The sequence below is a fragment of the Salvelinus alpinus genome, chromosome 26, assembly GCF_045679555.1.
Source record: "Salvelinus alpinus chromosome 26, SLU_Salpinus.1, whole genome shotgun sequence".
Classification (NCBI taxonomy): Eukaryota; Metazoa; Chordata; class Actinopteri; order Salmoniformes; family Salmonidae; genus Salvelinus; species Salvelinus alpinus.
The window spans coordinates 23,569,320-23,589,925 of NC_092111.1; the positions used below are offsets into that span (position 1 = coordinate 23,569,320).

At 44.2% G+C, this 20,606-nt stretch overlaps 1 protein-coding gene across 9 annotated transcripts in view; it reads left to right on the forward strand.

Annotated features, from left to right (window-relative positions):
* Positions 1–17,269, forward strand: part of LOC139554994 (triple functional domain protein) — a 98,052-nt gene extending 80,783 nt beyond the window's left edge. For all 9 annotated transcript variants that reach the window (XM_071368345.1, XM_071368346.1, XM_071368348.1 and 6 more), the window contains 15 exons: positions 1–51; positions 321–398; positions 629–817; positions 1,024–1,204; positions 1,355–1,681; positions 1,787–2,367; positions 3,384–3,631; positions 3,779–3,914; positions 4,172–4,199; positions 4,470–4,632; positions 7,579–7,700; positions 7,912–7,990; positions 10,186–10,386; positions 12,088–12,226; positions 12,483–17,269. In XM_071368345.1, the coding sequence (XP_071224446.1) occupies positions 1–51; positions 321–398; positions 629–817; positions 1,024–1,204; positions 1,355–1,681; positions 1,787–2,367; positions 3,384–3,631; positions 3,779–3,914; positions 4,172–4,199; positions 4,470–4,632; positions 7,579–7,700; positions 7,912–7,990; positions 10,186–10,386; positions 12,088–12,226; positions 12,483–13,055 (3,096 nt within the window). In that variant the 3' untranslated portion in view covers positions 13,056–17,269. The remainder of the gene's footprint in view (positions 52–320; positions 399–628; positions 818–1,023; positions 1,205–1,354; positions 1,682–1,786; positions 2,368–3,383; positions 3,632–3,778; positions 3,915–4,171; positions 4,200–4,469; positions 4,633–7,578; positions 7,701–7,911; positions 7,991–10,185; positions 10,387–12,087; positions 12,227–12,482) is intronic.
* The last annotated feature ends 3,337 nt before the right edge of the window (positions 17,270–20,606 follow it).

The window sequence follows — 20,606 nt, forward strand, 5'->3', positions numbered from 1 at the left end:
GACTTCCTCAAATTTTCTAAAAAGGCTGGGTTGGATTCAGTAGAGTTGGAGGTGAGGAAGAGAGGACACTGTCTTTCCTGTAGTCTTTTCATTTTGTTTTATACATTTTTATACTATATTTTATTTCCTTAACAATGTGTTTTTTAACCCATTCTCTCTGTGTGTGTGTGTGTGTGTGTGTGTGTGTGTGTGTGTGTGTGTGTGTGTGTGTGTGTGTGTGTGTGTGTGTGTGTGTGTGTGTGTGTGTGTGTGTGTGTGTGTGTGTGTGTGTGTGTGTGTGTGTGTGTGTGTGTGTGTGTGTGTGTGTGTGTGGCCTACAGAAAGGAGTTGAGATCATGTGCATCGTACCAAAGAGATGCAACGATATGATGAACGTGGGGCGACTCCAAGGATTTGACGTAAGATAACCCTGACATTAAATAGTTACCCAACAAAACAGGATATCAAACATTTAAAGACTTAAGAATAGATCAATCAACCCACCAATTTCACATGGTCTTATTTTCTCTCCTTCCTCCCTGCTCTCCTCTGTCTCCCTTATCGTTTTCGTTCTTCACCTCTTTCTACATTTTGCTACTCACTTTTGTTTCCTTCTTTCTTTCTTTTTTCGCCTTCCTCCGCCCTCCAGGGTAAGATTGTGGCCCAGGGTCGTCTGCTGCTCCAGGACACCTTCATGGTATCAGACCCCGAGGGAGGAGGAGGGAGGATGAGGGAGAGAAGGGTCTTCCTCTTTGAACAGATTGTCATCTTCAGCGAGCCACTGGACAAGAAGAGAGGCTTCTCCATGCCTGGCTTCCTATACAAGAACAGCATCAAGGTATCATCGATAGATCCTATGGAAATGTGTATTTAATTCCAAGCAGCAACACAGTTTCTCTCCTTTTCTTTCCCTTCATATTTTTTTTCTGTGTTTTTCTGCATCGAAAGACAATGTAAGCCTTGAGTGCTGTATCCATCCCTCAATGTCTTGATGAAGGTGTGTTGAAACTCTTTCTTTCTGTCTCCATTCCTCTCTCTCTCCAGATCGGTTGTCTGGGATTGGAGGACAGTGTGGACGGTGACCCCTGTAAGTTTGTGTTGACCTCTCGGGTGACCAATAGCAGCGTAGAATCCTTCGTCCTCCACTCCTCCCACCTGGGAGTGCGTCAGGTCTGGACCCTTCAGATCAGCCAGATACTGGAGAGCCAACGCAACTTCCTCAACGGTACACGCACGCACATAAACCCTTTGCGTAACTCATTCCAAAATAGTCAATTTTGGAATGTTGTGGTTTGTGATGTAGCCAAAATAAATACTGCAAAGGTTAATATTTTGTTCAATCTCTGTCCCTCTCTTTCTCACTCTCTCTCTCCAGCTCTGACCTCCCCTATAGAGTACCAGAGGATCCATGTAGGGGCTAGCGACGGACCATGTCTACCCAGCAGCGGTGCTCCGTCAGTGGGGAGCGCCATGCCCAGTGTGGCCCCTGTTGGAGGTCTACAGGGTGTGCCTCTCACTGGTCCCCTCGGTGTAGGTGGGCCCCTATGTGTAGGTAGTCCCCTCGTTGGAGGTGGTCCCCAGGGCGGAGCTGGCTCCAACAGGAGGCCCTCCAGGATCCCTCAGCCCTCCCGCCTGCCCCAGCCCCTACGACACCCACACCACCCTGGGGCCGCAGACACAGACAGCCCCAACAAAATGTCAGGTAGGCATAGCCTTTCCTAGTATTACAGAGGGTGTGTTTGTGTTGACATTTCCCTGGTTAAGATGTTTCCCTCCCTTCACTCAGTTTTGCTCACTTGTAATTCAGGTTCCTCCCCTCGTCTCCCCCCTCATTCCTCGCTCCCTCACTCCGTCTCAGTGAACCCGGGGTCGCAGGCTCCAGCGGGGGGGGTGAGGGACACCAGGGAGGCCCAGCGTGGGGTGAGGGTCCAGGGGGGCAGTCCCCAGGGCAAGCGCACGTTCTCGGCCTCAACCGACCAGCCCCCTCCCACCCCCCCTATTCCCCGGGCCAGTGTGGCCCCCCTCTCTGGGCCCGTGCTTCTTTCCACCCCCACCAAGCCTCGCCCGGGCACCGTTTCCCCCATGGCCTCCCCCCTGGCAACTCCCGCCTTTGGGAAAGACGCCCTCCCGCCTCCCCCTCCTAGCCCTGGCCTGAAGTCTGGCTCTGGCTCCTTCTGGAGCTCCATGCCTGGTTCTCCAGCCAGTCGGCCCGGCTCCTTCACCTTCCCAGGGGAGACAGGAGAGACCATGGGGAGGCAGAACCAAAACACGTCCCAGACCTCCTCTCAGTCCGCGACAGGCTCCCACAGACACTCCACCCACAGCAAGGAGGCGGACCGCATGAGTACGTGCTCATCCACCAGCGAGCAGTCCACCCAGAGCAACGGGGTAAGAGATGTACCCGCTGCCCTGGCTTCAGTGCGGCCTAGTGCTACTCCTGCTCCTGGTTGACTAATCCAGCACTTACGGGAGACCTGTCCTGTCTGCCTGTGTCCTGCTGCATCCCACTGGAGATGGCTCTACTAAACTGCTACTACATGTTCTACTACTACTAGTAGTACTCACCTACTACTACTGCGCATCTAACGAATTGACAACTGTACTAAACTACTCTACAACGCACCTCTCTAACCTGCACTCCAAGTAGTAATCCACTACTGCTGTACTACTTAGTAGTCCTCTACTGTTACTACTACGTGTCTCTTGTCACTATGTCTCTAACAACGCTTCACCGCTTTGTAAGCTCTAATACAACTCTACTAAACTCTACTGAAGACTTTTTCTCCTCTTTTTTTAACAAGGCTTTTATAACACTTCAGTCTTTAACAACGACTCGCATTTCTATTTAACTCTAACAACGCTTCTGACGAGGTGACTGAAACTGAAACTCATCCCTCCTTTTTAACACCTCCACCTGAGTGTGTACTTCTTCACTCCATCGTATTCACTCGTTCTCCGAAGGAGGAGTGGTGCCAATCTCTTTTTCTTCTTTCTTTCTCTCTCACGGAGGTGTATAAGTTATTTTGTTAACTGGAAACAGTGTGTTAAACTGGTGAATGGATGGCTAACCACAGCGCTCACATGGAGGAGTATCTAAAGCTCTACTCAAATAGTATCTCTTTCCTCTTCTCTATGCTGCTTTTTGTCCGTCCTCTTCCCTCTCTACCTAAACAGCGTTGTGAGTGTGAGGTGTGTGCGTGTGTGTAGGTTGGTGCGCCATGATAGAATCAGTGTGTTTGGCCTGTTACTGATGAGATGCATGGCATCTTAGGGGATTGATCTACGTGTGTGTGTGTGTGTGTGGGGGGGGGGGTGTGTGAGTGTGTGTAAGGAAGTGAGTTTCTTGCAAGTTATTCAACATGCTTACACCACTCCCCCCTCTCTCCCTCCCCCCATCTCCACAGAGTGAAAGCAGCAGCAGCAGTAGTATGTCGACCATGTTGGTGACCCAGGACTACGTGGCCCTGAAGGAGGATGAGATCAGTGTGTCCCAGGGAGAGGTGGTTCAGATCCTGGCCTCTAACCAACAGAACATGTTCCTAGTGTTCCGGGCCGCTACAGAACAGGGCCCCGCCGCCGAGGGCTGGATCCCCGGCTACGTTCTGGGACACACCTCCACCATCATCCCCGACTGCCCAGACGGAACCATCAAGTAAGAGACTGTGGGAAGGATTTTAGTGTGACACCACACAAAATATTGTTAGCCTAAAACTAGGAATTGTGTGGTATAATGAGATATATGTTATTGATTAGTAGTATATCATATACCTTTCAACTTTGTACTTATTTGGGTAAACAGGAAGTCCTCATCCTGGCACACCACCCTGCGCATCCGCAAGAAGTCTGAGAAGAAAGAGGAGGGAAAGAAAGAGAGCAAGCTGGAAAACGGTTACAGGAAGTCCAGAGATGGGCTAACCAATAAGGTTTCTGTAAAGGTAAATCATCATCAATCATTTTTGTCCAGTCCTTAACGACCACTATCCCTACCCGTGATGCCTAGGCAGGCATACTTATGTAGGTCGGAGAGGCTTGGATTGGTATAAGCAATAGGCTAGAATGAATTTTCTCCACATCAGAGAGCTAGGCTGTGCTATTGTTGATGTGTTACTAGTAACCAACTAAGAATATCAAAACTACACAAAACATACTTCTATGATGTCTGATGTTTGGCTTGCTGTCTGTTTTTTTTCAGCTTCTAAATCCCAACTATATCTATGATGGTAAGTCTCCCATTGTGTAGTCTCAATAAAGATCCCTCAATATAACAGAATTGATATACAGATCTACATATATTGTTTGCATACATGACCATTTTCCACGTAGGAACAATGAAGTTAATTGTACAATATTAAATAATAACCAAAGAATGAACAGAAAAACACATTTAAAACAAACAAAAGAATGTAAATAAATGATATGCTCTCACTTTGACACAACCCCTGGCACTCCCAGCTGCTCAGTGATGATGTCATTTTACCTTTGACCCTTAGTTCAACCAGAGTTCCTGGTCCCCCTGAGTGAGGTGACGTGTGACAACGGGGAGAGTGTGACTCTGAGGTGTAAGGTGTGTGGCCGACCCAAAGCTACTGTCACTTGGAGGGGACCTGACCAGACCACCCTGAACAACAATGGACACCACAGCATCGCTTACAGGTACACACAGAGAGAGTGGCAAATCAAATCAAATTTGTCACATACACATGGTTAGCAGATGTTAATGCGAGTGTAGCAAAATGCTTGTGCTTCTAGTTCCGACAATGCAGTAATAACCAACGAGTAATCTAACCTAACAATTTCACAACAACTACCTTATACACACAAGTATAAAGGGATATATGAATGAGTGATGGTACAGAACGGCATAGGCAAGATGCAGTAGATGGTATAGAGTACAGTATATACATATGAGATGAGTAATGTAGGGTATGTAAATATTATATTAAGTGGCATTGTTTAAAGTGGCTAGTGATACATTTTTTACATACATTTTTCCATTATTAAAGTTGCTGGAGTTGAGTCAGTATGTTGGCAGCAGCCACTCAATGTTAGTGGTGGCTGTTTAACAGTCTGATGGCCTTGAGATAGAAGCTGTTTTTCAGTCTCTCGGTCCCTGCTTTGATGCACCTGTACTGACCTCGCCTTCTGGATGAAAGCGGGGTGAACAGGCAGTGGCTCGGGTGGTTGTTGTCCTTGATGATCTTTATGGCCTTCCTGTGACATCGGGTGGTGTAGGTGTCCTGGAGGGCAGGTAGTTTGCCCCACGGTGATGCGTTGTGCAGACCTCACTACCCTCTGGAGAGCCTTACGGTTGTGGGCGGAGCAGTTGCTGTACCAGGCAGTGATACAGCCCGACAGGATGCTCTCGATTGTGCATCTGTAGAAGTTTGTGAGGGTTTTAGGCGACAAGCCAAATTTCTTCAGCCTCCAGAGGTTGAAGAGGCGCTGCTGCGCCTTCTTCACCACGCTGTCTGAGTGGGTGGACCAATTCAGTTTGTCCGTGATGTGTACGCCGAGGAACCTAAAACTTACTACCCTCTCCACTACTGTCCCGTCGATGTGGATAGGGGGGTGCTCCCTCTGCTGTTTCCTAAAGTCCACGATCATCTCCTTTGTTTTGTTGATGATGAGTGTGAGGTTATTTTCCTGACACCACACTCCGAGGGCCCTCACCTCCTCCCTGTAGGCCGTCTCGTAGTTGTTAGTAATCAAGTCTACCACTGTAGTGTCGTCTGCAAACTTGATGATTGAGTTGGAGGCGTGCATGGCCACTCAGTCGTGGGTGAACAGGGAGTACAGGAGAGGGCTCTGAATGCACCCTTGTGGGGCCCCAGTGTTGAGGATCAGCGGGGTGGAGATGTTGTTACCTACCCTCACCACCTGGGGGCGGCCCGTCAGGAAGTCCAGTACCCAGTTGCACAGTGCGGGGTCGAGACCCAGGGTCTCGAGCTTGATGACGAGTTTGGAGGGTACTATGGTGTTAAATGCTGAGCTGTAGTCGATGAACAGCATTCTTACATAGGTATTCCTCTTGTCCAGATGGGTTAGGGCAGTGTGGTTGCGATTGCGTCATCTGTGGACCTATTGGGGCGGTAAGCAAATTGGAGTGGGTCTAGGGTGTCAGGTAGGGTGGAGGTGATATGGTCCTTGACTAGTCCTTTAAAGCACTTCATGATGACAGAAGTGAGTGCTACGGGGCGGTAGTCGTTTAGCTCAGTTACCTTAGCTTTCTTGGGAACAGGAACAATGGTGGCCCTCTTGAAGCATGTGGGAACAGCAGACTGGGATAAGGATTGATTGAATATGTCCGTAAACACACCAGCCAGCTGGTCTGCGCATGCTCTGAGGACGCGGCTGGGGATGCCGTCTGGGCCTGCAGCCTTGCGAGGGTTAACACGTTTAAATGTTTTACTCACGTCGGCAGCAGTGAATGAGAGTCCACAAGTTTTGGTAGCGGGCCGTGTCAGTGGCACTGTATTGTTCTCAAAGCGAGCAAAGAAGTTATTTAGTCTGTCTGGGAGCAAGACATCCTGGTCCGCAACGGGGCTGGTTTTCTTTTTGTAATCCGTGATTGACTGGAGACCCTGCCACATACCTCTTGTGTCTGAGCCGTTCAATTGCGACTCTACTTTGTCTCTATACTGATGCTTAGCTTGTTTGATTGCCTTGCGGAGGGAATAGCTACACTGTTTGTATTCGGTCATGTTTCCGGTCACCTTGCCCTGGTTAAAAGCAGTGGTTCGCGCTTTCAGTTTCGCGCGAATGCTGCCATCAATCCACGGTTTCTGGTTTGGGAATGTTTTAATAGTTGCTGTGGGTACGACATCGCCGATGCACTTGCTAATAAACTCGCTCACCGAATCAGCGTATTCGTCAATGTTGTTGTTTGACGCAGTGCGGAACATATCCCAGTCCACGTGATCGAAGCAATCTTGAAGCGTGGAATCAGATTGGTCAGACCAGCGTTGAACAGACCTGAGCGTGGGAGCTTCCTGTTTTAGTCTCTCTCTATAGGCTGGGAGCAACAACATGGAGTCGTGGTCAGCTTTTCCAAAAGGAGGGTGGGGGAGGGCCTTATATGCATCGCGGAAGTTAGAATAACAATGATCTAGGGTTTTACCAGCCCTGGTAGCACAATCGATATGCTGATAGAATTTAGGGAGTCTTGTTTTCAGATTAGCCTTGTTAAAATCCCCAGCTACAATGAATGCAGCCTCAGGATATGTGGTTTCCAGTTTACATAGAGTCAAATATAGTTCGTTCAGGTCCGTCGATGTGTCTTCTTGGGGGGGAATATATGCGGCTGTGATTATAATCGAAGAGAATTCTCTTGGTAGCCACACACACACATAGAGGAACACACACACACGGAGTCAGGCACACACACTCACACACACACACTACACAAAGGTATCACTTGTTTATGAGACAGTGAAACAATAAGGGTATTGGCTGTTAAAGTTGTGTGTGTGTGTGTGTGTGTGTGTGTGTGTGTGTGTGTGTGTGTGTGTGTGTGTGTGTGTGTGTGTGTGTGTGTGTGTGTGTGTGTGTGTGTGTGTGTGTGTGTGTGTGTGTGTGTGTGTGTGTGTGTGTGTGTGACAGTGAGACGGGCGAGGCGACACTGAGGATAGTAGGTGTGTCTTCGGTGGACGACGGTGTTTACACCTGCGTCGCCGCTAACGACCTGGGCTCAGTGACATCATCAGCCATCCTCAGAGTGCTAGGTAAGACCACACACGTACGTACATACATACTGGCACAGGCCAGTAATTAAGCAGTAATAAATGTAATGTAACGATAAATGACTTGCATATGAAAAGTCAAGTACGGAGGGGGGCATGGCTTTAAAAATGGCAGAGATATTAGAATTTTTTATTCATATTGAGTCAAAATGACTCGGCTCTTCTAACTGTACTATTCCCCTTTTGTGTGTAGCTGTGTCCAGTGATGGGGTCAGGGTGAGCTGGAAGGACAACTTTGAGTCCCATTACACTGAGGTGGCAGAGCTGGGCAGGTACAGTACACACACCTCTGTTCTTATCACCCCTAGGTGTGTGTGTACTCTTGTACATAACTTAAGAGTCTAAGCCCTGTCTAAGCTGGGGGAGGGGTACTGCTAAGCTATATATAACATTTTAAGAAGGTGTCATAGCAAGGATAATGTTGGTATTTGATTTAGAATTTTAAGACCCCTTGAAGTATAAAAAAATCTACAGTCAAAAGTTCGGACACTTACTCATTACATTCATTACTCATTTTTTTCAGTTTTTTAAAATTATTTTCTACATTGTAAAATAATAGTGAAGACATCAAAACTATGAAATAACACATATGGAATCATGTAGTAACCAAAAAAGTGTTATATATTTTTCTTCAAAGTAGCCACCTTCTCCCTTGATGAAAGCTATGCACACTCTTGGCATTCTCTCAACCAGCTTCATGAGGTAGTCACTTGGAATGCATTTCAATTAACAGGTGTGCCTTGTTAAGTTAATTTGTGGAATTTCTTTCCTTCATAATGCGTTTGAGCCAATTAGTTGCGTTGTGACAAGTTAGGGATGGAATACAGAAGATAGCCCTATTTGGTAAAAGACCAAGCCCATATTATGGCAAGAACAGCTCAAATAAGCAAAGAAAAACGACAGTCCATCATTACTTTAAGACATGAAGGTCAGTCAATGCGTAACATTTCAAGAACGTTGAAAGTTTCTTCAAGTGCAGTCACAAAACCCATCAAGCTCTATGATGAAACTGTCTCTCATGAGGACCGCCACAGGAAAGAAAGACCCAGAGTTACCTCTGCTGCAGAGGCTAAATTCATTATTAACTGCACCTCAGATTGCAGCCCAAATAAATCCAGAGTTCAAGTAACAGACACATCTCAACATCAACTGTTCAGAGGAGACTGCGTGAATCAGGCCTTCATGGTCGAATTGCTGCAAAGAAACCACTACTAAAGGACTCCAATAAAAAAAAGAAACTTGCTTGGGCCAATAAACACGAGCAATGGACATTAGACCGGTGGAAATCTGTCCTTTGTTCTGATGAGTCACATTTGAGATTTTTGGTTCCATCCGCCTTGTTTACGGATGATCTCCACATGTGTGGTTCCAACCGTGAAGCATGGAGGAGGAGGTGTGATGGTGCTTTGCTGGTGACACTGTCGTGATTTATTTAGAATTCAAGGCACACTTAACCAGCATGGCTACCACAGCATCCCATCTGGTTTGCGCTTAGTGGGACTATCATTTGTTTTTGAACAGGACACTGACCCAAAACACACCTCCCGGCTGTGTAAGGGCTATTTGACCTAGAAGGAGAGTGATGGAGTGATGCATCAGATGACCTGGCCTCCACAATCACCCGACCTCAACCCAGTTGAGATGGTTTGGGTTGAGTTGGATGGAAAAGCAGCCAACAAGTGCTCAGCATATGTGGTAACTCCTTCAAGACTGTTGGAAAAGCATTCCAGGTGAAGCTGGTTGAGAGAATGCCAAGAGTGTGCAAAGCTGTCATCAAGGCAATGGGTGGCTACTTTGAAGAATCTCAAATATAAAATATATTTAGATTTGTTTAACACTTTTTTTGGTTACTACATGATTCCATATGTGTTATTTCATAGTTTTGATGTCTTCACTATTATTCTACAATGTAGAAAATAGTAAAAATAAAGAAGAATCCTTGAATGAGTAGGTGTCCAAACTTTTGACTTGTAATGTATATATATTTGATGAAAAGAAATTTTGGGGCCTTACTGCTGTTAGACCGTACAAACACATTGAATAACAGATTCACTACATGGAACAAAAGATAGTCCCCCCCAAAATCTAAAGTAAGCTTGTTCTGAAGTGTCTGAGAGATATAAGAAAGATCAGGAAAAATGTGTTATTTTTATTGACATGTATTTAACCCCTTATTTTGTGAGAAGACCAATTTTCGGTATGTCTCATGGTGTGACAAAAACGCTCTAGCTCTGTCATCTTTCACCTCAAATGCGGAAGTGTTACATAGATGGATGCGGTGGATTGAGACACATCCAATGCAAAAAACAAAACCATATCTATAGCTTAAACTGACACATTGTTATATTATGCAAATTTTATTTTCACGGGGCGGTACATCGATTAAGGGGTTAATGACATTTCCAATGATAATGATGAAGAGTCAGCCTCTGAAGATGACCACCGTAACCTCTTCTCCTTGCCCCAGGGGCCGGTTCTCTGTGGTCAAGCGTTGTGACCACAAGTCGAGCAAACGCACGGTGGCGGTCAAGCTGGTCAATAAGAAGCTGATGAAGAGAGACCAGGTGACCCAGGAGCTCAGCCTGCTACAGAGACTGCAACACACATACCTTGTCAGACTGCTGGACACGTATGAGACCCCCAGCAGCTACGCACTGGTCCTGGAGATGTGAGTTACACACACACACACACACACACTAGTGCTGAGTGATTAGTGCTTTCTGAGGTCAGTTCGATTAGAAAAAAGTTTCAAGTTTTTTCGATTTCAATATATATATATTTTTTTTTTACATGAAATGCACTATGCATTTTGTGGACTGAATGCTGTAACAACACAGAATAAACAATTAGGCCCATGATGGTAGGGACTGCCCATTACTGCTTATCACTTATTAACCATCATTTATTCACATTACTGTAATTTAATTAAATATTTCAGCTGTTGTGTACACTGAGTGTACACAACAGTAGGAACACCTTCCTAATATTGAGTTGCACCCCATGTTGCCCTCAGAACAGCCTCAATTCGTCGGGGTATGGACTCTACAAGGTGTCGAAAGCATTCCACAGGAATGCTGGCGCATGTTGACACCCCGTGGGGTCAAAATGATCACAAGAACGATGAGCAAAAATCCCAGAACCACACGGGGGGACCTAGTGAATGACCTGCAGAGAGCTGGGACCAAAGTAACAAAGCCTACCATCAGTAACACACTACGCCGCCAGGGACTCAAATCCTGCAGTGCCAGACGTGTCCCCCTGCTTAAGCCAGTACATGTCCAGGCCCGTCTGAAGTTTGCTAGAGAGCATTTGGATGATCCAGAAGAAGATTGGGAGAATGTCATATGGTCAGATGAAACCAAAATATAACTTTTTGGTAAAAACTCAACTCGTCGTGTTTGGAGGACAAAGAATGCTGAGTTGCATCCAAAGAACACCATACCTACTGTGAGGGTGGAAACATCATGCTTTGGGGCTGTTTTTCTGCAACGGGACCAGGTCGACTGATCCGTGTAAAGGAAAGAATGAATGGGGCCATGTATCGTGAGATTTTGAGTGAAAACCTCCTTCCATCAGCAAGGGCATTGAAGATGAAACGTGGCTGGGTCTTTCAGCATGACAATGATCCCAAACACACCGCCCGGGCAACGAAGGAGTGGCTTCGTAAGAAGCATTTCAAGGTCCTGGAGTGGCCTAGCCAGTCTCCAGATCTCAACCCCATAGAAAATCTTTGGAGGGAGTTGAAAGTCTGTGTTGCCCAGCAACAGCCCCAAAACATCACTGCTCTAGAGGAGATCTGCATGGAGGAATGGGCCAAAATACCCGCAACAGTGTGTGAAAACCTTGAGAAGACTTACAGAAAACGTTTGACCTCTGTCATTGCCAACAAAGGGTATATAACAAAGTATTGAGAAACTTTTGTTATTGACCAAATACTTATTTTCCACCATAATTTGCAAATAAATTCATAAAAAGTCCTACAATGTGATTTTCTGGATTTTTTTTCTCATTTTGTCTGTCATAGTTGAAGTGTACCAATGATGAAAATTACAGGCCTCTCTCATCTTTTTAAGTGGGAGAACTTGCACAATTGGTGGCTGACTAAATACTTTTTTGCCCCACTGTACCTCACGAAGCAACTGCTCTATATCCCTCTCAATCGTACATTCTTCTGTCTCTTCTCCATTTCCATTTTGGTTAATCGCTCAACATGAACACACACCTGGTAGCACTCCTAGACCTCTTCAGCTACAGATTGGTCCTGGAGATGTGAATACACACACACACACACACACACACACGCACACAGTAGCATTCAACATTCTCACAGATCTGCTTGACCCGTGTGCGTGTGTGTTTCTCTCTACAGGATTGACCAGGGTCGTCTCCTGGACTACATAGTGAGCTGGGGGAATCTGACTGAGGAGAAAGTGGCCAGCTACCTACGGAACATCCTAGAAGCTTTACATTACCTACACAACTGTAGGATAGCCCATCTGGACTTAAAGGTACTGTACTTTGGTATTCATCATCTTTCTTTTCAATTCTGTCTCTCCTTTCCATTTCTCTCCTTCATATCTCCATTCTTCCTATCTCTATCCTTTTAATTTCTCCATTCTCACTTCTATTTATACTATCCCATATCTCCCCTGTTTTCTCTCACTTTCTCTCCACTTCTCTCTTTTCTAAACCTTCTATTTATACTCTATCTCCCTCCCCCATATCGCTCTCCCTCCTCCTCCCTCTTTCTCTCCTCTCCCCCAGCCTGAGAACCTGTTGGTGTCCCACACCTCATCCGGCCAGCCTGTGGTAAAACTGACTGACTTCGGGGATGCCGTCCAGCTCAACAGTGCCCACTACATCCACCCTCTCCTGGGAAGCCCCGAGTTTTCCTCCCCCGAGCTGGTCCTGGGGGAGCCGGCCGCCCTGACCTCTGACCTCTGGAGTCTGGGGGTTGTGACCTACGTCCTCCTGAGCGGGGCCTCTCCTTTCCTGGATGAGAGCGTGGAGGAGACGTGTCTGAACATCTGTCAGCTAGACTTCAGCTTCCCCCACCACTACTTCAAGGGCGTGACCAAGGGGGCCCGGGAGTTTGTCTGCCTGCTGCTGAGGGCCGACCCGTCCAGGAGGCCTCCGGCTGGGCTATGTCTGCAGGAGCCCTGGGTCCAGGGCCAGGCCAAGTTAGCAGACGTCCAGGGACAGGGTAGGGTGGAAGGTGGGTGTCTGGACACGTCTCGCCTAGTGCTGTTCATAGACAGGAGGAAGCACCAGACAGACGCAAAGCCCATCGGAGGGGTACAGAGCTTACTACACAGCCGGCTACAGCCACTGGCCTGAGTGAGGGATGGAGCGATGGAGAGAGATGCCCCCTCCTCCCACCACCCTAATAGGAAGGAGAGAACAGGGCGTCCAGTCCCAAACGGACTCCTCGCTACATTCCCACTAGCTGCTTGTGTAGATCTAAGAAGATTTAATAGGTATGAGCAATATTACTTCCACCTAACCTCTCAGAAGACAAGGTGGAGACGGGATTGATAGAACCATATTGCTTAGACCTATCCAAATCCTTTCAGATCTATATGAGGTGACTAGGGGGTAGTGACTAGGGGTTGATTTGGGACTGAGCATCTCAGAGAAAGAAAAAGGTGGGGGGAAAATGAAATTCGCTGATCTCATCCTCTTTCAGATATGTTGTGGTTTTAAAGAGTCCTGTTGTCCTTCAACCAAAACATGAGGCCTGTAGGCCTAGAGGTCCTTAGCCAATCAGAGTATTCCCTGAGAGAACACACACTGAGTTCTTAGCCAATCAAAACAAGGATGACAATGTCCTCACCAGTCTACTGCTGCTTGCTTGTTTACACTAAAACTGATTTTCGAAAGAAGAAAAAATCTAAAACAAGAAATACTGACAAATCGATGGAGTAACATATTTGTCCTCTATCTTACTGAGAGTCAAACAAACAGAGCTTTCAGAGGAGAGAGTGTTGCCAAGGAAGCTAGTGTTAGCACACAGCAACCATCCCTTCCCTCTTGTTGCCAGAGAAAGAGAGAGCGGTTTTGTTTTTGTGCTTTTACAATATGTGACTCAAAGACTTTTGAGACACCCCCTTTCTTAAGGAACCAATGTATAAAGAGAGAGAACATTGTTCACAACTTTTCAAAAAAGTTTTTGAAAAAAACAACAAAACTCAAACGAACATTTCAAAAGAAGATTGAAGAAAAACGCTCAGCAGTAGAAAGTCGCTACGCTACTTTACAGCCCGTAGAGGACTCATCCATTGACTGAGCTCCTCCACTTTGTTGAGATAGTTTTATGTCTAATCAGAGTTTTCCAATTGCTGCGCTTATGTACTTAATCTAAGAAACCTTAATCTAAGTAAAGATAGAGATTCTGCTGACTGCTGCAAAGTCTCAACAACAGAAAATAATGATTTGTTTTGTTTTTGCTTTTACTAGAAAACAAAAATGGTATTGCGCAGATTTAAGATGATTAAGCCTTACTTTGTATATAGACTCTCAACTGCCTTCTGTCCCTCCCGTTTCAAAATGGCCGCCTGCTCTTGAGAACATTCTTGGGACTAAAGAATCCTGCAAATGAAATGTAGTAGATCACCAATTTGGCGACTGAGCCTGAGTGGCAGCAGAGATGGTCAATCGGATGGAGAGTGAATGAGGAAAAGGAGCAGGAAGACAGAATACTGTAAATGCACTCAATGTATGTTATGTTTCCCCCATTCTTATCATGTGCAATGTTGCGGCTTTAACATTTTATGCAACTATTTATGAAGACATCTGTTGTACATGTAATAAATAGAGATAAAAGCATGTACTTGGTACTGCAAGCTCCGCTGGTAGTAGTCCTCATTATTTGACCTATGACCCTGTTGGGGTGTTAACTTATCACCATATAATTAGAATGAGTAGAACGGACATCCCCATTCAGGTCAGTGATGCCACTATGAGTGTCCCCATAGGACATTCGAATCCTATGGACATTCTGGGGTTGCCCTCTACATGGCACTTATGGCTAGATCAATGAATACTTTTTTATTTGTCACTTTTCTTCCTCTCACTTTTTCTTTTTCTATAGAAGTTTACTGATATACCAAAGTTGTCCCATCATTACCTTCCCTGTCCTGCGCTATTATTTTAATTATATTTTTATGAATTAATGACATTTCACTTTATTTCTCATGTTTTACGCTATGGAACCCTAAAAAGGGTTGTTTACACTTCTTTTGACTGGAAGTTATGGTCTGGTTTGATTCTGGTGTTACGATAACTTTAGCCAGTCTACAAGGCAATAACGATCTCCACTTTTGGCTTGGATCTCTGGAAATGCAGGGGGTTTCTGAACTTCACCTACCTGTTTCATCTAGACCATTGTAGACTACTGTTGAAAAATAGGTAATGTCCACTCACTGATTACTGCTTATACAAGTGACCTGTGTCAAGTGTTAAAACTTCTCTCATTCAGCTGGCACTCTCTTCCCGAGGGCTTGTCTTATTGGGAGTTCTCGGGTGCATCCCAAATGGCACCCTATTCCCTTTATAGAGCCCTACCAGGGCCCAGGTCAAAACTTGTGCATTACAAAGGGAATAGGATGCCATAGTGTTAATGAGCTGAATTTCAAACCTATTTTATATTAAGTTATTTATGTAAAAAGAGATCCTATTACAGCTGTTTCTCATGATTGAGATGTTTAAGTGTGCTGTGTCAAACACCAGGGCTGCGTCTCAAATAGTACCTTATTCCCCATCCAGTGCACCACTTTAGACCAGGGCCCTATGTTGGAACTATGTATGATTTGACCTATAGGTGCCTCTAGCTTGCTGTCTAACCTCATACTAAACCTACTACAGGGCTCTCCAACCCTGTTCCCAGAGAGCTATCATCCTGTAGGTTTTCACTCCAACCCCAGTTGCAACTAACCTGATCCAGCTTAATAACCAGCTAATTATTAGAATCCGGTGCGCTAGATTAGGGTTGGAGTCGAAAACCTACAGGACGGTAGCTCTCTGAGAACAGGGTTGGAGTGAAAACACACAGGACGGTAGCTCTCTGAGAACAGGGTTGGAGTGAAAACCCACAGGACGGTAGCTCTCTGGGAACAGGGTTGGAGTGAAAACCTACAGGACGGTAGCTCTCTGGGAACAGGGTTGGAGCGAAAACCTACAGGACGGTAGCTCTCTGGGAACAGGGTTGGAGCGAAAATATACAGGACGGTAGCTCTCTGGGAAAAGGGTTGGAGAGCCTTGCTCTACAACATGCTTACAAACACAACACAACACGGATGAATGATTCTGGTGTATATGATAGATGTCTACAGACATTGTTTCTTTGGGTTGAATGGGGGGTAATTTAGTGGTTCAACTCTAGCCCCAATCTGGACATTAACCATTAGGTTTTGGGAAAATCTGACCCTGCATCATCTCTGAATCAAATGTCCTGTTACCAGATTTGAGTTGATGCCATAGTTTGGGGTGAAAGGTAGTGGAATGTTTTATTAGAACACTATATGGCCAAACAGTCAGTTAGATTTGTCATATAATTAAATGTGATGTTGCTATGTTTGCTGTTAGGGAATTATAGTGCAGGTTTTGAATGGGTCACGGATGTCTGAGTAAAAAAAAATTGTATTTAATTTTTTACAATGAAAAAATACTCCAGTCTGAACTTAAATGACCAGGTAGAACGTGTGTAGAAAGGATAGTGAAATAAAAAATATATATATAATTTAATCTTACATTTTTCTTCAATGACAGTATTTTCAATAAAGCTTTTAGCCGTGCTAATTTGGTTGATTTTGTGGTCTCAAACCAGTGAGTTTGTTAACATTCTTCATCAAGAATGTGGGCAAAATGTTGACAATGAAAGAGGTGGGAATGTTGTTCCCTTGTCATATAATTGCAACATCTACTATCAACATAGCATTAAAAATCGTTTTCCAGATTCTATTTTGGCTATTATGTTTTGCAATACAAATATTGGGTTGCGACAGACAACCTGGTTCAATTTGGGTTTCGTGTACTGGTATAGTGAGTCACCTGATAGGAACTTGCTAAATTGGGTAATTTCCTTCTGGCAGAGCGAGAAAGAGAAAATGCCCATTGACCAGCCCATGCTGTCAGGGAAGTATGTTGATTTATCTGATAGGAACATGCAAAACTGGTATATTTCCTTCTGGTAGGGAGGGAGGGAGGGGCGGGGAGAGAAGTGGCCCATTGTCAGGTCACCTGTACATTCCCATACCATATCATGTCCTTTAATTTATTTGTTAATCCATTTTTTGTAAAGTTGTATAAGGATGTTGAAACATGGGAATGGGTTGTTTTTTTCTGTTTCTTTTCTTTTTTTTGTCCCAATCTCATCCTGTTTTATACATGAAAAACATTATGATTTTTAAAGGGTTTATTTCACGTTCTTTTTTATTTTCTTTACTTTTGCATGTATATTTCTTTGCACAGAGACCATGAGTGTTTATGCGAATGTATGTAAATATTTTCATTGTTTTTGCCATCAGTTATTTGGAAATTAAACATGGAACATACCCACTTGTGCTGTCCTCACTAAAGCCTTGCTAGCATTATCTAGGTTTCCATCCAATTGGCGACAGATTTTCATGCAAATATTCAAAAATCTGCATGAAGAAATATGTTCATTTTCCTACCAGTGGTGTATTTCCTCCAAATTGACTTGTTTCAGTTTGTTTATCAATACGTGATGACGTAGTACACACAACATGTAGTTTTTCGCTCAAGTTTTCAGATACGGAACAAAAAAAATCTACAGTTCAATGTGTATCCAACGCATTTTCAACTCTACGGATAGTTTTGTCACAAAAACTGTTGCGTAAAATAGCAAATGTGCCTACTCTGGTCTTGGCACGTGCGCTCTAGCCAACAGCTCGCGGATACAGTACCCGTAGGCTAGTGAGTCGACATGATGAGATTACTTATTTGTCAAAATGGCAATTAAGCATCGATCAGAAAAAGACCGTCAATATTTATTGAAAAGGTGTATCAAACTAATCACCGTGCACTTTCATTACCCTATGAAGTTCATTACAATTTATTTAATGTGTAGCCTAATAAACTGCATTATTTCCCGAGCCGTAGTGGGAGGACCATACACCATATCATCGCATGACTCCAATTTACTTAGATTAATATGTATTTATTTTTTCACCTTTATTTAACCAGGTAGGCCAGTTGAGAACCAGTTCTCATTTACAACTGCGACCTGGCCAAGATAAAGCAAAGCAGTGCGACACAAACAACAACACAGAGTTACACATGGAATAAACAAACGTACAGTCAATAACACAATAGAAAAGTCTATATACAGTGTGTGCAAATGAAGTAAGATTAGGGAGGTATGGCAGTAAATTTGCCGTAGTGGCGAAATAATATTATGATGGTTATTAAATCAATATTTGCGCTTGAATTAGTTTCCATCTCCTTTACTGCATAATTTACCGACACAAAAAGATTCCACCATGTAGAACAAATAAATTATCGGTCTGCATTTATACTGAAAATTATTTCTATTTCATTACAGCTGTCATGATTTTTTTTTTTTACGATATGGCTTTACTCCCATATAAACTGGATGGGAACGTGGTTATTGAGTGCTTTTTTTAGTAATTTGTACTCTTCAACACTAAATCTTCCAAGAACCAGGCGAGAAATTGATTTAATTATGCAGTTGAAGTCGGAAGCTTACATACACTTAGGTTGGTGTCATTAAAAGTTGTTTACTCCACTAATTTCTTGTTAACAAACTATCGTTTTGGCAAGTCGGTTAGGACTTGTACTTTGTGCATGACACAAGTAATTTTTCCAACAATTGTTTACAGACAGATTATTTCACTTAGAATTCACTGTATCACAATTCCAGTGGGCCAGAAGTTTATATACACTAAGTTGACAGTGCCTTTAAACAGCTTAGGAAATGTTAGAAAATGATATCATGGCTTTAGAAGCTTCTGATAGGCTAATTGACATCATTTGAGTCAATTGGAGGTATACCTTTGGATGTATTTCAAGGCCTACCTTCAAACTCAGTGCCTCTTTGCTTGACATCATGGAAAATCAAAAGAAATCAGCCAAGACCTCAGAAAAAAAATTGTAGCCCTCCACAAGTCTGGTGCATCCTTGGGAGCAATTTCCAAACTCCTGAAGGTACCACATTCATCTGCACAAACAATAGTATGCAAGTATAAACACCATGTGACCACGCAGCCGTCATACCGCTCAGGAAGGAGACACGTCCTGTCTCCTAGAGATGAACTGACTCAATCCCAGAACAACAGCAAAGGACCTTGTGAAGATGCTGGAGGAAACAGGTACAAAAGTATCTATATCCACAGTAAAACAAGTCCGATATCGACATAACCTGAACGGCCACCCAGCAAGGAAGAAGCCACTGCTCCAAAACCGCCATAAAAAAGCCAGACTATGGTTTGCAACTGCACATGGGGACAAAGATCATACTTTTTGGAGAAATGTCCTCTGGTCTGATGAAACAAAAATAGAACTGTTTGGCCATAATGACCATCGTTATGTTTGGAGGAAAAAGGGGGACGCTTGCAAGCCGAAGAACACCACCCCAACCGTGAAGCACAGGGGTGGCAGCATCATGTTGTGGGGGTGCTTTGCTGCAGGAGGGACTGGTGCACTCCACAAAATAGATGGCATCATGAGACAGGAAAAAATATGTAGATTTTTAGAAGCAACATCTCAAGTCATCAGTCAGGAAGTTAAAGCTTGGTCGCAAATGGGTCTTCCAAATGGACAATGACCCCAAGCATACTTCCAAAGTTGTAGCAAAATGCCTTAAGGACAACAAAGTCAAGTTATTGGAGTGGCCATCACAAAGCCCTGACCTCAATCCCATAGAAAATTTGTGGGCAGAACTGAAAAAGGAGACCTACAAACCTGACTCAGTTACACCAGCTCTGTCAGGAGGAATGGGTCAAAATTCACCCAACTTATTTTAGGAAGCTTGTGGAAGGCTACCCGCAACGTTTGACCCAAGTTAAACAATTTAAAGGCAATGCTACCAAATACTAATTGAGTGTATAAACTTCTGACCCACTGGGAATGTGATGAAAGAAATAAAAGCTGCAATAAATCATTCTCTCTACTATTATTCTGAAATGTCACATTCTTAAAATAAAGTGGTGATCCTAACTGACCTAAGACAGGGAATTTTTACTAGGATTAAATGTCAGGAACTGTGAAAAACTGAGTTTATATGTATCTGGCTAAGGTGTATGTAAAGTTCCGACTTCAACTGTAAATGTAAAACCAGTGGCGTCATTAGGCCTGGGCTTCTACGGCTTCAGCCCCAAACACTTTTATGGGCAGTCTGATATGTTTCCATAACCACACATCACTTGTGCTATGCAGTATAAACATATATGTTTTACTGACACATTTTAATGACAAAAATAAACAATACAATATACTGCGGTATGCAGTAGCAGGCACTTCAAGAAGCCCCTGAGTGATGCGGTGCCTGTTGTGATTGGTTGAGATTTTGAGTGAATAAGGTGGAGAGAGTGCAGCAGCAGCAGTAGAGTTAGCAACAGGTTTGTGCAGGTTTGGTGGTAGCTAACTGGCTACTCTTCCTCAGCATAAGAGTTGACTAATGCTAATAAGCTAGCGTTAGTACTCAGCATCCTTATGCTATTGGGTGTCAGTCAGAGTTATTTAATGGTATATTTAGTGAATGAGCAAGCTGAGGATGTTATAAGTCATGATATTAGGAAAACATTTTATTTCCAGCAAATGTATTTGATGGGTTTCATTTCTGTAGGTAGCTACTGGCTGGCTAGCTATATGAGACCGAAGATATTTTTTTTTTACTGAAGCATATAAACT